Below are 20,437 nucleotides of genomic sequence, written 5' to 3'. Positions count from 1 at the left end.
CCAAATCCCTTCTTGATCAGTGTACTGGAGGGTTGATTCCTTGCTCCCAGACTGATTTTTTTTCTTTACACTGAACACATTTTCCATCTGCTAGATAAATCATCTAATACATACACACTGGATCCGGTTGCAGTGTTCCTCTTGATTTGTTCAACTTGCATGATCCATTTCAGTTGCAAACTTTGGAGATTGTGTTTTGATGTTTTCATCTAGAGATCCCTTTTCTGCTTTATGAACAGCCAGGTCTTGGCACTGAACCGTCAGGTACTACATTCAAAACCTCTTCTTATTTTGATAAAAAACTGCTACAGCTGCACTTTGTGTCCTGCTTTGAAACCAGTTTTCTAACCAGTAGCTTTGATCCTTCCTGTTCTGTAACTACAACAGCAGTTAATTTCTGAGGTCTAAGGCACTTTGGGATAGGTATCCACAATGCACTGCTCATACTGTCGAACTTACATAGGGCAATGGGGATGCAGAAACTCGACACGAAAAAACGATGGGTCAAATTTCAAGAAGGTCTGAGGACACTTCAAATTCATAAGAACAAGGTTAAAAATCAAATTTATTAAAAATCAAATTTATCCCATAGTGTAAACATAGCCTGTGTCTATTTAACTGTGTCTCTGTTTCTTTAAGGGCTTGATGCAGAGGGGAGGGGGAAGGGGGTGTGTCAAACTATGGCCAGAACAGTCTGCCTTCCCCTGGAGTGTGAACCTCCCACCCCAGGGCAAAGCTCAACCAGTGGCAGGGCGCCCCCAGCAGCAGGCAGGATGGGAGTAAACCTGTCCATGCTCCATCAGCGGGGGGGTGGGCTCCTGGCTCTCCAAGAGGCACCCTCCCCACTCCTACTCCAAGTTGCTGTGCCCTCCAACTTGGCCCTGTTGCACCCCTGGCTGCCTGCAGCGCACCCCAGCCACCCTGCCCCTCCTCCCTCCCCCATCTCTGCGCACCTCAACTTGCACAAAATTTGACTTAAACACAGTTGCCGGGGAATGCAGCCTGTGCATAAGTTGGGGTTTTACTGCATACTTACACTGCAACGTAAGTTCTTGCTTAACTTCGGACTCAAGCCTAACTCCCCATCCACTTGCATCTCCACTGCAAGCATGCTAGCCCAGGGCTCAGAGCCAGGTTCCCAGGGCACTGCAGCATCCAAGCCTGAGTTAAGCCAGTATACAATGTTCGAGGACTATTGCTTAGCAGTGTAGACACAGCCCCACTTGACACACATCCAAGTTGTCTGCCAGAAGTATTCCACAATTCCTTGGGACAACTTTCTTATCCTCTCTGTCCCACCAATGTCTAATTCACCTTATTGAAAAATGGATGCCACCCTTCGTTGGCATACAGCAGCAGCTCAGTTCAGAGTTAATCCTCTTTTTATCACCAAGCTGCAAGCACGCTATCAAAGAGTCTTCTGGGTTTGCAATGAAGACCAAACCGAACAACCATTTTGCGAAGTGAGATGCTTCCTGGTCATGGCACCACAGCCAAATGTTGATGACTCGCAGATTCAAGGCCAACAGAACTGTGGACTTCAGCAAAAGCACTAGAAATGATCACGTGAAGTAGTGCAGGAAGCATGTTAAGAGGCTGCAAGAGCACAAATAAGAATCACATTTCAGGCAACTTGTTAACATGTCCGTTTTGTGAGGACTTTGAATAAGTTCTGAGCGCTGCGCCCCATAACTATGTTTCATGCTGACCCAGTCAACTAGTATGATGGCCTGTTGGCCTCTGAATCCTGCCTGAATTGACTCGTTTCATTAAGCCAGTCCCAGAGCAGGCTGTGGGTCAGGATCAAAAGCAAATTCTCAGTCCCTTCACAGAGTAGCTATGTGTCCACCCACTGCCCAAGTAATAGCTTGATGCTGAGCCTGCTAGGTTTGCTGCAGATAGAAGCTGCCCCAGAGCCTGGTAAGTGTGTGACTCAAATTTGCAGTTTATTATGATAGTAATGGGAACAATTTCTGCTCTAAGAAGCAGTACCAAAGTGGTAAGACCTGGCTACCAGCACGTGGCCACTTACTGTGGACTTCATCCCAGCCCCTTAGCATCTCCCCTCGCACCCTGTTGAGTTCAAAATGGCAACTTGGAACTTCAAACATTCATTAACAACTGTAAAAGCTGTGTTAACTGCTACGTCAGGAGTGAGCAAACTTTTTTACGTTGAGGCCCACTTTTCGTCCCTGCAATTAGTAGGGGCTCCCCAACCGGTCTCGTAATCCAAACCAATGGAAATTTCGATTATGTTCCTATGGAAAAAAATGTCGGGACATGCAAAAAAATAAGTATGTAGAATGTAAAAACTTTGGGTTTTGGTATATAAATGTGAATTCACAGGCATAAAAACAGTAACAGATTTCAACAATTTTAATGAGATGGGTGAGCCTGAGACCCAGTGGCCAATCGTGCTACACCACCCCTTAGGAAATTTCACGCCCCTCCAAGGAGGCCCGTCCCCCACTTTGTGCACCTCTGAGTCATATTACAAATATTTGCTAGGGTCATATTTTCCTTTCCATAATAAGAAATTTGCCACTCTGTAATAACTCCGCCTGTGTCTACCCATGGCTTGTGTGTAAACAGTGAACTGAATGTGTTTGTTTGGGACACAGTATTCTGTTTCCACATCTAATCTATTTCAGTGCGAGGCAGTCCATGAAGCCTGTGGGTCAGCAAATCATGTCTCCAAAGCACAAGTGGGGTGTTACATTTTTCCCCAGGACTGTGTAGAGTGCCGTGTGGAGCGAAGCTGTAGATTTCCACATGTTTGCATGCAGCAATAACAGAGTAAACCATGTGAGAACTAATGCAGTATTGCGTTAATCCCGCATAGATTCTGATCCAATCCTGGGTGCTGATAGCTGCAAACTTTTCCTGAAGCATGAAGTCCAGATAGTTAGTCACACTGTAGGGAAGGGTATATTTTGCAGGCCCCATATAGCTGATTAGTCCCCTCCATTCACAAATATTCTGTATGGTCACTGCATGTTTGAATACTTCACCTGCATACACTGCAGGCTTCCCATCAGCCACTTAGTATAACAATAAAGCACTACAAAAACAGGTGCAAGGGCAGAAGTGACAGAAAAAGCCTTTTTTCAGCAAGGGAATGATATACAGATCCCTGCAAAACCACAGATATCTAGTTTATATCTGCGGATATCTGCATCCACAGATATTGATGTGGATATCTGTGGCTCATTTTTGCAGATACGGATGTGGATGCAGATACAAATTTTGTATCCATGCAGGGCTTTAACTATATGCACCCCCTTTCCCTCCCCCATAGAGCAATTAGTTATGAAATTTTTATAGAACAGGGAAAAAAGTTTTTTTTTAAACTTACCATGGCCTCTGCATTTCTCTAACTGCAATTAACAAGCCCATGTCCAGAGATAGCATGAGGAATGAAACATCATTTTACACAGTACTTAATTTATAATGAAAACAGTGCCTGCCAGGGCTAAAACAATTAGGTGCTGCAGCTCCAGCCATTGTTTTACTTTCATAACTGACACGTCAAGCTCCGAGGTTCCAGGCCTATAGAATGCCAATCCTATACGTGCTAGGGCCCAACTACAGGACAAATTAAGCATTGGCCTTACAATATGTTGTGGTTCAATTTAGACATGTTACATTTTTTGTCATTGAGATTCCACAATAATTTATTCTTTGCTCCACCTCTGCACAGCTTAAGACAATATCCCTCTGTTTCCTGTCCTGTCTCATGACCAATACTGCCTGCTTTTCTTCAGGAACCCAGTCCCTGACCCAATGTGCCCTCATAGACGGTTCCAAAAAGATTTTCTATGATGAAGGTATACGATTGATGTTCCTGAGAGGGCAGAGCAGAAGCTCCAGTACGAGAAGCAAAGGGACAACAGGCCAGAACAATGGCATGCTGACAGTCAGTGGGGAGAGGTTGAGACTTGCCATCTGGAAAAGGATGGGATTTCAGCAAGGGAGCAGGCATTTGCAAAGCAGTTCATGGAAAAGGAACTGTGGGTAAGGGAGGAGAACAGAGGTCGAGAGAGCGTACTGTTTCATCTTCTCCTGTCCCACCCCCTGCTGTGTCCCACACACTACAGCATGATCATCCTGCAATGTACCCTCACTCTAGCAATATCTTTGACAACTGGCCCTTGAATTCAGAACTCATGAACATCTGCACAGAGTAACAAAACTCCATTCACCCTTCCTTCTTCAAACCCTCTCCATTGGAAACTTGCACCACTCTCCTCTGCCGCCCAACTGAGAGGGAAACACCAAAAGAAGGGCAAAGAGAATGAGGGACCATGGACATGCAGCAGTAAGGGGATTTATCAGGTATTCGCTATTTCCTGCCCATTGGGGGAGGCGGTGTTGAACTGGCTGCTACCCTGTACTATTTTAAGACATTTGCAAATAGAATGACTTATGGTTTCAAGGAAGTTTATTGCTAACACTGCATCACATCAAACTATCATTATCTGAGATAATAAAGCTAAACACATGTTCAGGGCAATTAAACATTAGGAAACAAATGATATTCCCACATAGCTGGGTAAAGCAATTCAAATTTCAATAAATTCTACCTGTAAACCTAGCCTGTCTCCCCTACATTGATGTCCATTATTCATTATGTCACTCACACTTAAATTGCATGGCAATCAAGCCCACACCACTCCCAAAGAGTTTTCCTCCCTAAATTTAAGAACCATTTTCCTCCACAAGCACATTTATACAGATATTATTCCTCCTCTTTCATTGGGTCATGAAAGTCCATGACGTGAGAACATAAAGCATCCCTCACTTTTGCTACCTGGGTGAAACCTGCTCCTGCAGCAGTAACTGCACTTTCTGGCAGAGGGTACTTATCTGGCAGCCCCTCGCTGTCATAGATCAGTCCAAGGGGAAATGGCTCATCTCTAGCTTCCAGCTCTGGTTCTGGCTGCTTAAACTTCCTGTAACACGCAGGGCAGGCAGTAAAGTTTTCCCACAGTCAATCATAATTCTAGAGCTAATGTGGCCACATTCTGGGTTGGCACTAGGGACTCTTGGACATGGTTAGTTCGATTTGGCCTGCTGTAATTTAGATACCAGTCTCCCAGGTTCAAGCACAGCATAGAAAAATCTTTCGGAAGGGTTCAAAAAAACAGTGTAGACACTCAAGCCCTAGATTTCCTAACATGGGTCAGCTGACTTGAGTACGACTAACTTGAACTTATGTTGCAGCATACACATGTTCTGGCTACATCTATACAAGAAGCATTTGTCAAAAAAGGTGACTGTCAGAAGGGATTTCCCAGAAAACCTTCTGTCAACAGATCATGTCTATGTATAAAAGCAGATCTAACGAGCAATCCACTCTGTTGACAGAGTGCAGCCAGGCTGCCCAGCTGTTTTCCCAACAGAACAGCTGACCAGAACCTCGCAAACAGGGCTGCCCAGCGAACTGGAAGCCCTGTCTGTCAGCAAAACAGCCTCAGAGTGTCTACATGGCTGTTTTCTCAACAGAACACTGTCAAGAGAGATGTTCCACCTGAATGGTGAGAAGTATAATGCTGCCGGCGGATGTGCCAGGTTTTGTCGACAAACTGCCAACAAAGCGCATTTTGGGTGCAGACAGTCTGATGGTTTTTCCAACAAAAGCTCCATGGGTTTCCCGAAAAACGCTTTCATGTAGACGTAGCTTCTGTGTGTGAACCAATTTCCTACTGCATTAAACTACCAACTTTATAAAAATGGAAGTGTTTTTCTAACCAACAGTCTACACAGCTTACAAAGAGTAGAACTTTTCTTTTTATTTAGCAGTTAGCTCAAAAATAAAAAAGATATTTAAATTATTTTAACATAGATATTGTTAAACATTAAGGCTATGTCTACACTACAGTGGTCTTTCAACAGAAGTTACTGTAGGAAGAGATCTTTCAGTAAAGTTTCTGTCTACAGATCATGTCCACACACAAAACCAGGTTGAAAGAGCAATCCATTCCATCTACAGAGAGCGGCCAGGCTGCCTGGCCCCTCTCTTGACAGCTCAGCCAACTGGAAGCTCAGCAAACAGAGCTGCCCGGTGAACTGGAAGCCCTGTCTGTCGACAGAAGGCCCCCCAGTGCATCTACACGTTTTTTTTGTCAACAGAAACTGCCAACACAGGTGTTATTCCTCATTGCGGAGAGGCAGAACTCTGTCGGTGGAAGCGCCGAATTTTGTCAACAGACTGGCAACAAAACACATTTTGTGTGTACATGATCCACAGGTTTTGTCAACAAAATTCTCTAGTGTAGACATAGCCTAACAGAACACTGACTCCTCACAGCCTCCCATTAGAACATGACACACCTCCGCAGAAACTTTACAGAACGAAGAGGTGCTATCAATTCCATATTCATTTAGCATCTTAAAGAGAGTGAAAAACTTCACAACAACAAATGGGTAAGCATTTCCACAAGGTGAAGTACTACTGCAGGTGCTAGCATTTTCTAGCCAGGAGGTTCTAGGACAGCAGTGTCCAATACGCTTCCCATTCACACCGAGAGGAGCCAAAATAGAGTGCCCTCTGCCCGCTCCATGCACGCCCCCCCACCAACTCCAGCCACGGCCCAGAGTGGATAGAGCTGCTTCAGCCACAGTGCCAGCCATGGCCCCTGGCACGGCTCTAGCCATGGCGCCTGTGTGACTCATGTGTCTCCAGCCGCAGAACGGCTCACACGGCCTGGTGGCTCCAGAGTGGCAGCGGTGGCTCTGGTGAGCTGCCAGCAGCTGGGGGAGGGTGCCTGGCTCTGCGGGGTGGTGGGGGGAGGGTGCCTGGCTCAAAGGCCCTGGCTGTGCAGTGTAGCAGGGGGCAGCTGTGGCAATCCTGAAATTTCTGTTGGACACAAGTGTTCTAGGATATAGCTCAATCAAAAAGACCTTCCTGTTACTGGTCCAGCTCCTCAAAGAATGGCACTGATATGCTACTCCCCACTTCAGCAGAAAAATTGTTTTAGCCTATTTTGTCTGTGGAATTCCTTATATTTTTTTGTGAAAGAAAAGAAGGGACAAAGGAAAACATATTTTTATAAAAAAGCTGAATTATCCAACAAACTCAAAGCTCTACTGACTTGCAAAAGACAGCTTATATAAATGCCATGGTCTGAACTGATTTTACTCAATACCACCAACATACCCTGTCTGTGTACTTGAAGTAGTTCCCCAAGAAAAAGACACTCTCTCAGAAAGATTGGTATTGCAGAGTCCCTCAAGGCATCAGAGCTGCCCTCACAGAAAAATACCATCAAGTTCACAGAAATTACACATTTATAATTTATTCCCTATTCAAATATTTATACCAATGTACAGATTTTATAGTAGAACTATTTAATATACAGGATTATTTTCATTATTTTCAAGAGCAGCCACCATTTTCTTACCTTATATAATACTGTTTACATAATTTAATGCATTTATTTAGAGTAATTAAGAGAGAACCTTACAGAATGTTCGAAGAATGACTACAGGTCTTGAGAACATGAGCTATGAGAGAAGACTGAAAGAACTGAACTTGTTTAGTTTAGAAAAGAGAAGGTGACATCACAGTAGTTTATAAGTACCTAAAAGAGGGTTACAAGGGGGAAGGAGAAAAAACTGTTCTCCTTGGCCTCTGAGGATAGGACAAGAAGAAATTGGGTTAAATTGCAGCAAGGGAGGTTTAGGTTGGAAATTAGGAAAAACTTCCTGTCAGAGTGGTTAAACAATGGAATAAACTGCCTAGGGAGGTTGTGGAATCACTGGAGCTATTTACGAGCAGGTTGTGGAATCACTGGAGCTATTTACGAGCAGGTTAGATAAACATCTATCAGGGATGGTCTGGTCTTGCTGTGAGGGCAGGGGACCAGACTCGATGAGCTCTCGAGGTCCCTTCCAGTTCCAGTGTTCTACGATTCCATTCTAGGAATTCTACAGAGTTTTTCCATAAACGGACACTCAAAATTGTAAAATGCAGAACTGTCTTCCCTAAGCCTTTTTCACCTCACAAGTTCTGCAGGGACCTACCCAAGGGCTTCAGCACAATCGTAATAAACCTTATAATGGAGGGAAAAAATCTTTTTCAACTTTCCTTGTAGTCAACAGCAGACTATTTTTGTACAAACCTTCCCCAAAGACAGAGGCATGCCTAGAAACTGTCAGCTCAGAAGATGAAAGTTACAAAAGGTTATGAGAAACAGAACAGGAGAATGATACAGAAACCATTTTGCAGTCCTTAGTATCATGGGAACCACGGCTCTGACCTGTGGAACTCCTCCAAGATCTCAACGTGAAGGTAGCAAGGTCAGTAGCACTACTTGCAATGCTAACGGAACAGTGAGAAAGCCAGATAATCTGCTTCTGGAGAAAAGGCAAACTTACATTCCTGTGAGTGCAGTGGGATTTCCTACTTATTTAATTATATTTATTTTGTATTAAAGCCTCAAATAATCATTAATATTATTACCCGAGGGACTTGTAAAAAGCTTTTTAAAAGTACAAATAAACTATAGTCATTCATCCCTTTTTCCATTGTTCTGTCAGCTCAGAAAGAAAACTAACAGTTTACAGGCACAATTTATTTAGCCTTACATCAACAATAAAATGCTACATTGTTTAATAATAAGGACATTTATTATTCTCTCTTCAATGGGAATTATAACTAAGGAATGCTTTGATACAGAATATATCGGCTATCATTTCCATGTGCAGTTAGTTCCTTCTTATCCTCATTGTGTAACTAATCTGGCCTCCATCCAATCTCTAAACCTAGTTGCTGTTTGTAAGCCTAAGCTTCTGTTAGTAGCACAACTACATATTTTGGCTTCCTCTGAACTCAGATGAATGTTATCTGGTGCTTCAAACATATTACAGGCAAGTTTCTCAGATTGTTACGTCATTTGCCTTTTAAAACATCTATCTCTGTCAGTGCTACATTTTTGATAACCTTTGATAAATGGTCTCATAATAGGAATTTCTCCGCATTCTCAGTGCTGAGACCTGATTCAAAAAACTTTATTTAGTAGTTCTGAAATGTAGTCCACTCCACTTTAATCATCCCCTAATTATTTTTAAAGGACATGAACATTTATCTGAAAGAGACATTAAAAACATATTAAACAAAAAACAATATTTATATTTGTAATAGTGTGACTTATGTGTCACTTTCTTAATCTTATTTATCTTTTATCTTTATTTGTTTTATTTTATAGCACTCATCACTATAATAGCCAAGTAATCCAAATGACTGAGGAAACATTTATTTTAAAAGCTATATCTACTCCCTCCCTTTAATCCCATTTATTAGCAAGTTTAAATATTTTATATGTTGATTCCTAAGACAACAGGTAATATCCTGGATCAGATCACTGGTATACCTAGCCCAGTATAGTGTCTGATATGTCTACACAAATGATTTTTTTCAAAAAATCTGGGGCTCTTTTGAAAAATCTTGCAGAGTGTCTACACACAAAATGTGTTCTTTCAGTATTAAATCAGAAGAATGCAGCACTTTTTCCAGAGGCCCTCTTTCACTCCCAGATGAAGAAGAGCACCTTTTTCCAAAAGATTTTTTCAGAAAAAAAGCGTGTAGATGCCCTGCAGGTCCTTTTTTCTAAAGAGCGGTTCTCCTTGGTGCTAGATTTTTTGACCCGTGGCATTTCCTGACCCATTCTTTTGAAAGAGTGGTCAGGGTATGGCCACTCTCTATTACCCTGGCCACTCTCTATCGAAAAAGCTGATTCATATTTTGGTCTGGTTTTTTTTTGTGTGTGGTCATGATCTTTCGAAAGAGGTTTTTTTGGAAGAGATCTTCCAAAATAACTTCTTTTGAAGAATCGCTGTGGTATAGCCCTTGACTCTCTGTCTGCCTACATAGTTAAAAAAGTATTTTTCAAGAGAGTTAACTCAGCTAATTTAAACTCACTGTTAAAAGTGCACCATCTTTGATCATGTCAACAGATACAAAGAGGTCCTTCCATACTAGGCAAAAAGTGCTTTTAAACTATAATAGTTAATAATGTGTACAAGCCATTTAGTACTTTTGGTTCTATTGAATCCTAAAACTACAAATTGTCCAGGCTATAATAGTATATTAAAACAAGAGCTACATATTTCAAAAGAGCACACCTTGTCTAATGCTGATATTTCCCCAGATGTGCACAGTAGAAATCCTGCAAGTGACAGTTATGGGATAAACCACCCCCAAGGGAAGATTTTTTCCTTATTCCCAAGAGTTTAATGTTGATTTATGCCCCCAAAGTTAAGGGTCTATAACCCTATCAAAGTTCTCGTTCATTTTCTTTTTAATACTTACTATTTTAACTCTGGATATTCTCAGCTGGGGGGCTAGGATAGCTCTGTGGTTAGTGGTTAGCCTTGTAAGCCCAGGGTTGTGTGTTTGATCTTTGAGGTGACCTTCCAAAGGTCTGGAGACATTACAGTTTAAAAAAAATGCCAGGGATGGTGATAGGTCCTGCCATGAGGGCAGGGGACTGGACTTGATAACCTCTCAAGGTCCCTTCCAGCTCTATGAATTGTGTATATAGCAGTCAAAGCTTTCTGGAGGAAGCAGCTGCCACAAGACTGGAGGAGGAACAGAATCATGAAGATGCAATCTCATAGCAATTAGAAGGCTTCCTGGTGGGAGAGGAAAATCAAAACACTAGGAAGAATCTTCTACTTTCCAGCAACCAAAGGAAGTTGCAGTGGCTACTAAGTTTACTGGACAATGTTTAGCCAGCGGCAGATATAAAAAATGGAGCATCCAAGCAAGGACAGAAACAGAATCCTGGTAGGAATCCCAACACCATTTCCATTCTCAGCAGTCAGGAGTTGGGGAAATGAGGAGCTTTTCACTAGTTCACATACTGGTACAGGGCTTGTTGAAGCCTCACCTTCTGCACAGGTCTCTGGCTAGAGAGTTTATTCCTGAGCTAATAGTTATCTGGTAAATTCTTCAGTGTCTGACTTAACAGGTCTTCTATTTTAGCTTCTCTGTCTACTTCTACATTGTCTGATTTCTACATATTTTTCTTGTGTTTTCCCTTCCTTGACTTTCGTTCTTTTCATTGACCTCTATTCAATAATGCAAGTTCACTATTTTCAACCATTACAAACAGATTCATGGTCCAGCCAGAGTTCTCTTTGGTAAGCATGTTTTTTTAACTTTGCTCCAGTTCCTAGTTGAATACTCTAACCCAAACTTCATAGTGTTCGTCAGCTATCTTGTTCCCATGTGCTAGACATACACAATCTCATTTGTATGTTTTCTTCATAATCAGGTACTTAATGCTTAACAACATGTACTTTAAAATATGATGGAAAGGAGGTGAGCAAGATTCAGATTCTCTGTCTGTCTCAGACTGATTTTTGTGTAAAACCAGTACCACTCAGAAAAAACACCCAGCAAGGCTGCGGATTTAAAAGTATTCTGCTGCTAATTTTGATTCATCCTCGTTCCTGAAATTCCCTGCATCACATGTTTTCAAATCATGAGCCCCTTGCTGATGCTATACAGAGATATGCCAAGCCATATGGCCTTTGTTATAGCTATAGCACATTGAAAAGATGGAAAAGAGCCTGGATGTGGCAACAGGGAGCCAACTTGGTTGCCTCCATTCTGGGCTGCTGCTTCCTAAGAAGAGTAGTATAGGAAATGGGGAATGCCTCCCACGGGAGCTGCTAAAGGGAAAAGGAACCCTAAGCTGCAAATAAGACTAGAGCCATCCGTGGGAAGAGAAATTCAGGGGTAAAGAGAATCAGGCAAAGAATGTGCAGAGGAGCACAAGAGAGAAGGTCCTGGAAGCTGGGAAGAGGGGGTGAGAGAAAAACAACGCAGATGGAAGTGAAAAGAAAAAAAAAAAGCACAAAGTGTACTTAGCTATTTAAGACAAAGCATAAGTCTCAATTCAGAGTTAAAAATAGTTCAGAAGCACTTTCCTAGCATTTTCCATGTAAACAATTGCTTGAGTGATTAAAATTATTTATTATTTATAATAAAAGAGCCCAAAGGCTCCAGCCAAGGTCTGGGAATGTGGTGCTAAGTATAGTGCAAAATCATGGTAAAAGGTCCACAGCTCAAGGAACTTACATTCTAAGACAATGTTCCCCAAATGGTATAACGTGGAACCCCAGGGTTGCACACAGTGAAAATAAGGGTTCTGTAATTCCATTACAATAACATTTTAAGATTTTTTTAAAAAATAATATTTAAGCATTTATTAATTTCATTAAAAACAATTTTAAGCATCCTTGTGTAATGCCAACTTAGCCAGAGAGTGGGGACGATGATGTCACTCCTCAGCACTGCACACGCAATCAGTTAGTGATATGATTAGCATTTGTTTATTACTATCCTTACTTACTTGTGATCTACTGTTTCAGCTCCATATAAAAGGCTGTTATTAGGGGTTCCACAAAATTATTTTCAGTATAAAAAGGTTCCATGGCTAAATGAAATTGGGAAACACTAGTCTAAGAAGATGAACGGTGACAGGTATGGGAGGTGGACAAAGCATTCGATCACAATGGTCTAGGAATTTTTTTCTCATTCCCCAAAGACAGAAAACATATAAAAGGGTAGGAAAGAAGGTTAATGTCAAACTAAGGACAACATTCTTGTATATATCTATAGGCACTTAATGTGTAAATACCATCAGACATATTCTATGTACTGAATGTATTGAAAAGTGGACTTTGTGCGATCACAAGTGAGAGGTGAAGGGTTCACGGGACACTCACTCTGTTAGGATGGACTCCACAATATGGACAAGTTGATTCAACTCTCCAGAGAACGGAGTGGATCTTTTCTGAATGGAGAGTGTCTCATGAAGACAGGCCTTCATCAGCAATATCAGCACAAGCGTTGGTAACAACAACCACTTTTACCTTCATCTCTCCTTCATGCAAACCCACTGATGTGGGGTAGGGGTAGGGGATAAAGAGGGAAGCTGCCCCGGGATCCAGCTATTCAAGAAGTACTGGGGATCTCGGTTGCTGTCACCACTACTGTGGCAGCAGCTGGAGCCCTGGGGCCTTTAAATACCACTGGAGCATCAGGCAGCACGCTCCCAGGTGAATAGAGCCACACAACCCACCTTGCCCAGGGGCCCAGTAATTCTGTCAGCCCCTTTGCCTCTAAGTATCCTACATTCAACAACTAAAGTAATTTTCCATTCCTGCTGCTCTGACTGTATCCAGGCCACTGACAGTGGAAGCAGGAGGAGTCGGGGGCAAAAAGGGCAACTGCCCCCTGGACCAGTATTTCAAAGGGGACCGGTGCTCCAGCCACCGCCAAAGTAAAAGCAGTGGCAGCGGGAGCTCCAGACCCCTTTGAATTGCTGTGGTAGCACTACTGTGTACATCTGAAGTGGGGGCAGCACCGTGGTCCAGTCGGTGCTGAGGGCCAAATGTCCAAAGCCCCGCCTCTTCCACCCTTGGCCCCACCCCTGCTGGGGCGCGGAACGAGAGTCCCCTCTCACCTTGCCCCAGGAGTCGTGGCACCGGTGCCACTGACCGTACGATCCACACTCAAGTCCTCTCATAGTCTTCACATCTCTTTCCAAAACCTTTTCATCCGTGCTTGACTGACTCCCTTACCATCAGCTATGGTTCCAAGCTACGTCACAATTCCAGAAGCCTTTAATCCAGTGAAGTTATCATGATGTAAATATTTACACTCCCCTATGGATAACACAAAGGGAATCCTGTAAAGAAGAAATTGTCCTTAATTCTCCCTTGGTTTCTTTCAGTCATAAACAACCTACATGAAGTTATAATACCTTCCATTTTATATGTTAAAAAGCCAAAATCTTGGGCAGAGTATGTGCCATCTGAGCCACACAGAAGATACTTAGTCTAATCAAAAACTGGTGTGCACACTTACATGAAGCCAGAATAAGACCACAAACTCACAAGTCCAGTAAATATTACTGTGAAGGGGCAGCCAAGTGAACTACTTACTGGCAGAAACATGTCACTCTTGATTAACTTCCCAGGTGCAGCCTTGATAGGAGCTAGCTATTGTAGGCAATATCTATTGTTAAGCTTGTCTACCACTCTGCATTAAAATTATCTGCTTTCAATTTTGTCAGAATGTAACTGATGAGCTGAAACTGTCCATGCTTGCTTTAGACTGACTTTTATTTAAAGATCTTCACGAGAATTCAGTAAATTGGTAAAAGGCTATTGCAACTTTTTTAAAAAAGCAGCATGAATGCCCCCGAGATTCAGATGAGGAAGTTTAATTTTGCCAGGGCAGGCAGAGACAGAGCTCTAACTGTCCATTTAAAAAATTACCAGAGATTTGACTGAATCCAAAACTGTAGAAAATCATCATTTACATGTGTGGTACCGTCCATACAACAGTTAATCATCTTACTTCCACGTGTGAACTCCAGCCCTGCTACAGATAATCCTAGGTGCCAGTGAGCCTCTTGAATCATTTTCATCATAATACCAATACTGGTTTTGGCATCAACATAGCCTTGGACCTAGGAGAAGGAGCAAAGAGATGGGAGACAGAAAGCTCTTAATTCTAAACCTATTTCTTCCTCTGAGGAGGCTTAATTCTCTGTACTTTCCAACCATTATTACAGATAAGAATTTAGAGCTGTATAACAAACTGAGGAAACAGGAGAGTATCATTTTCCCCATTTTACAGAGAAGGGACCAAAGACATTGCACAAGATCAGTGCAGGCAGAGTCATATGGCAGTCTCAATTACCATTCTCTTACCTACACTGACTCTCAAAAGGAATATGCCAAGTTTCTGTGTTTGACTATTTTGGCTGAAAAATGAGGCTACATTTGCATACCTATCTTAACAAAGCACTTAATAGAGGACTGAACACTCTGTAAATGCAAGTCATCACTTAAAACAAAAAATATTGCTTCCAATCTCCTATTCAAATCACCAGACTACACATCTCTCTCACAGCCTGTGATGATGTGACTATGTTGCCATGTAACTAAAGACTGTACTGTAATGCTTTGGTTATCAGCCTTTCCACACAATGATACCCACTTCAGGAGCCTAATTTGTCTTGCATAGCCTAAGTTTCACCTCTCTTCAAAACTACTTGCTTACAAAATCAGACATAAAAATACAAGTGTCAGAGAATACCACAGTAAAAGCCGTTTTATCTGGCATTTGTATAACTGGTACTCTCAGTTAACTGGTATCTGCTCTGCTGTCGGCTGCTGGCTGCTGTAGGGCTGGATGCCATGGGACTGGCTGCAGTGGGGCTAGCAGAGAAAGGTTGGCTGCCTGAGACTGGCTGACTGAGGCCAGCAGAGTAACTATCGACTATCCAGAAAATTTTATTATCTGGCAACCCCTGTTCCCCAGGGATGACAGATAATCAAACTTGTACTATATTACTGAAAAAATTGCTTACTTTCTCGTTTTGTGTGTATGAAATTTTAATTTGCACCAACCTCACTAGTGCTTTTTATATAGTCTGCTGTAAAAACAGGCAAATATCTACATGAGCTGATGTAGCCGCAGAAGACTTCTGCATATCCCTTGATGGGAACTACTACTGTACTGCTGAAACACATACAAAGAAAGGAAAGAATTAAAAACAATGGATTTAGAAGAGGAAATAAGGCTTCACAAACTACTTTAACTTTGAAGTTTCCTAACTTTTGTGTGCTTTACCCTCCAACCCTGCATTCTTTTAATGAGCTTTCAGATGGTGTACTATGGAGAATTCCTTGAGCAGAATACTTCAGGATAGAGGGAGAGGAAAAGGAAAGGGAGTTTTCCACCTCACAGCAGTTAATTCCACATGTACAGTAGGAGTGGCAAAGAAGTCACCTGAATATGCTTTATTTGCTGGTGATAAGATGCTGCAGCAGCAGAATCTGATCAAAAAATTTGTGAAACTGCTCCGGAGCAGCAGATAAGATCCGATGTCAGCATTAGACTGAAAGAGTCATAGAATCGTAGAATACTAGAACTGTAAGGGATCTCGAGAGGTGGTGAGGCCCAAAGCCATTGTGGGCAGCGGGGCCAGGTGGGAGAGGGGTCCCATTTCCACATCCCTGGAAGGGGCAGAGCCAAAGTCAGAAGGGTTGGGAGCTAGGGCAGTCAGCCCTCAGCACCACTCAGACTGCAGTGCTGACACTTCTACCCCACACCTCACACCCCATAACAACGCCAAATGGTGGAGCAGCACAGCCGCAGCAGTTCAAAGAGGTCTGGTGCTCCAGCTGCCACCACTGCAGAAGTAGCGGTGGCAGTGGCTAGAGCTTCCGACCCTTTGAAATGCCAGACACCTGGGCCACTGTCCCTTTTGCCCCATCCACCCCCACCGGCAGGTCTGTTGGGAGGCCATCAAGTCCAGTCTCCTGCTCTCATGGCTGGACCAAGCACCATCTAGATCGGTATTTCCCAAAGCAAGGTCTGCGGCCCCGTACTGGTCCTTGGAAAAAAAATAACGGTCTTTAGAAAATACAGTGATCCCTCAAGATACGTGAGGGCTGCGTTCCACGCAACCCTCACATACCTTGAATTTCACGTAAGTTGGGGAGGGTTTGGGGGGGGGGGGTTGGGGCCCTGGGAGGGGGAAAAGGGGCACCCAGGGCTGCCACCTTCCCGGGGCTCCAGGAGGGGAGTGACTAACGCTTCTCCAGGGCTCCAGGGCTAGGAGCACCCATGGCTGCCACTTCCCTGGGTCTCCAGGCTGGGAGCGCCCATGGCAGGGAGCCAGAGCCCCACGCACGGCGGGGGCGGCAGGGTGAGCTGGGGCCGCAAGGGGGTTCAGCCAGGCAGGGAAGGGGGTTTAACTGGGGCCCATGGGGAGAGTGAGCTGGGGCTGCAACCTGGGCGTCAAGGGGGGTTGGGGCATGGGGGTTGGAGGGGAGCCCCAGTCATGAAGCTGGAGAGGTGAGCTGGGGCACGCAGAGCGAGTGAGCTGCGGCCAAGGGGGTAGCGGAGTTGGCGGGGTTGAGCTGGCGGGGGGCTTAGCTGCACTGCTCTGGGAAGGGGGGTTTTAGCCTGCCTGGCTGCCCGCAATGGCAGGCAGCTAGGCGAGCTACAAGTCTTTCCCCTATCTAGCGCTAGTGCCTAGCACTGCTCTGGGAAGGCAGGGGAAGGGGCTCTTAGCCTGCCTGGCTGCCTGCTGCTGCAGGAAGCTAGGAAGGCTAAGAGGCCAGCAGTTTCACATTGTGTGGAACGCAACGTGAAGCCACGTAAAACAAGGGTTTACTGGAAACAAATTATCGCTATGTACTATTATTACTGTGAATAAATAATAAACAGTGAAAATGTATTCATTTTTCATTGTTTTATATGCGTTTATATTTTTGGGCCACAAAAATGGTGCTGAAAAAAATGGGTCCCCACTATACAAAGTTTGGGAAACCCTGATCAAGAGCATCCCTGACAAATATTTATCTAAACTGCTGTTAACAATCGCCAATGATGGAGATGCCAAAACCTCCATAGGAAATTAATTCCAGTGCTTAACCACCCTGACAGTTAGGAAGTTTTTCCTAATGTCCAACCTAAACCTCCCATACTGCTGTTTAAGCCCATTGCTTCTTGTCCTGGCATCAGAATTTAAGGAGGATAATTTTCCTCCATTCTCCTTGCAACATCCTTTTCGGCTCTTGAAAGCTATTATGTCCCTTCTCAGTCTTCTCTTTCCCAAACTAAACAATCTTAGTTATTTCAGTCTTCCCTCACAGGTCATGTTTACTTTAATAATAAATAATAATACAAGAGCTATCTGTTCTGTTTCTTCCAAATGCTGACTGACACAAATGCAAACAATAAAGTCCGATGCGTTTGAAGAAGTCTTAATGTTTTACCTTTAAATTTTGGTTAATAAAATGATACTAGATAATAAATATAATGAACCTCCACTACGAATGTAATTACGTCAATTTATGCCAGCTGAGAATCTGGACCACTTAATGTAAATATACTGTAAGTTCATTTTATGCAAGGGAAAGCCTGTCCACTAAAAGTTGAGAGCTATACAGATTTACATAAGAGGAAATTTGTCCAAGTGAGTTTCTGTTACCATTAGTTTTTATAACTACCATTGCTTGAAACTCCCGAAGTCCCTCAAAGTACGGTTAACACAGCAAGATTGAATTATCAGATTTTTAAGCAAACACATTTCTTTCATATTTTAATGCAATGCTAAAAAGCAATGCATGACATGCACACTTATAAAGTATTTGAACTGCCTTTGCCAGTTTTAACTAGAAACGCATCGTTCTGAATAGCTCTGAAACACTATGGTTTTCTGACAGTTTCTGCTTTAAAAGAATGCAACTTGGATGATTGTTTATATATCACATATTGCCTAAACAACTTCCTCAGATATGTCACTGAGCATTCATAGTTAATCTCATTGATTTATGCATATCCTGTGGTCTAATGACCCATATGTCTCTGTTGGGTAAGCCACTAATGCCAGTGACACAGTAACCTATTAACCTTTCTTTAAAAATAACCATAATATTCATGCAATTAGAACAAAAATGTCAAGCAGAAATATAAAAGGACTACTCTGGTACAACACAATATGTCCATACCAGCAAAAATTAAGAACAAGCAGTGATGAGATCTGTTATATTGCAATGTTATTTTCATGTGATTTGCTATATGCTAAAAGGGAAAACATTACTGAAATATTCACTCATTATTTTAAAGCTGTTATACTGCGTAAGGATCCCATCCTAAAAAGCGTAGCTAGACACCTCCAAAGTACAAACTGCCTTCAACTCCCATCAATGGGAATAACAGGCACTCAGCACCACAAAGGAAATTTTCATCACTGTAGGCAACCACTTTGCAACACTTCTACTAGTGATCATTCTAGTGTAATTGATTTTAAAAGACTTTCACTAAGCGTAGCAGATTTTAAAGAGAAAAAAACTAAAAATAGTTTCTCAAAACGTTATTGAGGAAGACAAACATTTTGAAGTATTCATAACCAATTATAACATGGATGTTGCTGTTTTCTTCTCCTTTAAAAAAATGCTCCATTGTTCCATGTCCCTGAAGAATTTCAAAAACACGGATCCCTTGGACTCACAGATCCATGTAAACTGATAAAGGGTTTGTGTAAAGCACTGTATGATAGTGCACACCCATCCTCAGCCTGGGCAGATGTCAGAAAGTGTTCAGCTACCCTGGTTCTTATCAGGACCAACCTGGGAATGTTTTCTGTAGATCGTGTGCAGCACCCACAACTATCATCAGAGCAACAATGCATCTGCATGGCAACCAGCTGGAGCGGAGAGAGGCTCTGTATCAGGGGCGTATTTATAAACACAGGAGCAGGCATCAGAATACCCCGGGTGACTGTCCGAATCGGTTCCAGTCACAGGGGCACCTCCGGGATTTACACACACACACACCGCCCCCACCGCCCGTTTCTTCAACCGGACAGCGCAAGTGGGATAAGAGAGAGAGGTGCAGCGGGGGCCGGGCTGCGGTTTAATCACCCAGCGCCCCTGCCCGCACCCAGCTCCAGGGCTCCCCCCTCCCCGCCCATCAGCACGCTCCTGCCGCTCTCTTTTGTCCCCCGGGGCCGGGGGTCTCCCCCTCCGCTCTCCTTTCCGCCCGACCAGCGCCTGCACCTGGGCAGCAGCGCCCGGGCTCTTTGTTGTCAGCCGCGCGCGCCGCCCGCCCCGCTCCTGCTCCTGCTCCCGCCTTGCACACGCGCAGCCCCGCACGTGGCGGCCCGCCACCGGGCATTACCTGAGCAGTTGCTGCCCTTCCCCTTGCCGCCGCCGCCGCCCTGGCACTCGCCGCCGGGCGGCAGGTTGGAGGCGCGGGCGGCGGGCAGCGCGGCCAGGGCGAAGGCCAGGACCAGCGAGGTGCAGCACCACGCCAGCGGCCGGGCGGCGGCCGGGCTCTCCGCCACCATGACGGGGGCGCGGGGCGGCGAGCGGCAGGCCCGGAGCATCAGCGGGTGGCGGCGGCGGCGCTGCCCTGCGGGGCCCGTCCCTTCTCCGCCGGCCCGGCGCCCAGCCTCAGCATCCCCGCCCGCGGCTGCCGCGCGCCTTTTGGCCGCCCGGCCGGCAGGCGGCTGCTGCCTCCTTTGTGCGCGGCGCCCGCCCGCTGCAGCCGCTCCGGCTACAACAAAGGCTGAGGCGGCTGCTGCTGCTGCCGCCGCTGCTGCTGCTGCGGAGGGGGGCGGGGAGCGCGCACACGTGATGGCAGCCCCCCCACCCCCGCCGCCGCCGGCACCCACGGGGGGAGGGGGGCGAGGGGCTTCCTCCTTCTCCGGGTCTTGCCCGGGGAGCCCTGCGGGGCCGCCTCCCCGCCCGCCCCCGCCCCTCCCCTGACCCGCGCTGGGCAAGGGGCGCCCCTTCCCAGCGAGGCCACGGTGAGGGGCTGCTGCAGCCTCGCCCCCTCCCCGGGCAGCTGATCGCCCTCCCCCCCCCCCCCCACACACACACCCTGCCGGGCCGG

The 20,437-nt window shown here is 44.7% G+C and overlaps 1 protein-coding gene across 1 annotated transcript in view; it reads right to left on the bottom strand.

The window, feature by feature from the left end:
* TMEFF1 (transmembrane protein with EGF like and two follistatin like domains 1) overlaps positions 1 to 20,120 on the bottom strand; it is a 222,624-nt gene extending 202,504 nt beyond the window's left edge. Inside the window, exon 1 of the mRNA XM_074987915.1 lies at positions 19,721 to 20,120. Coding sequence (XP_074844016.1) covers positions 19,721 to 19,928 — 208 coding nt within the window. The 5' untranslated portion in view covers positions 19,929 to 20,120. The remainder of the gene's footprint in view (positions 1 to 19,720) is intronic.
* Positions 20,121 to 20,437: the final 317 nt, after the last annotated feature.

This window comes from Carettochelys insculpta, chromosome 2 (assembly GCF_033958435.1).
Source record: "Carettochelys insculpta isolate YL-2023 chromosome 2, ASM3395843v1, whole genome shotgun sequence".
Classification (NCBI taxonomy): domain Eukaryota; kingdom Metazoa; phylum Chordata; order Testudines; family Carettochelyidae; genus Carettochelys; species Carettochelys insculpta.
The sequence above is the reverse complement of the archived record's forward strand: the minus strand, read 5'-3'. Positions and strand labels throughout refer to the sequence as shown.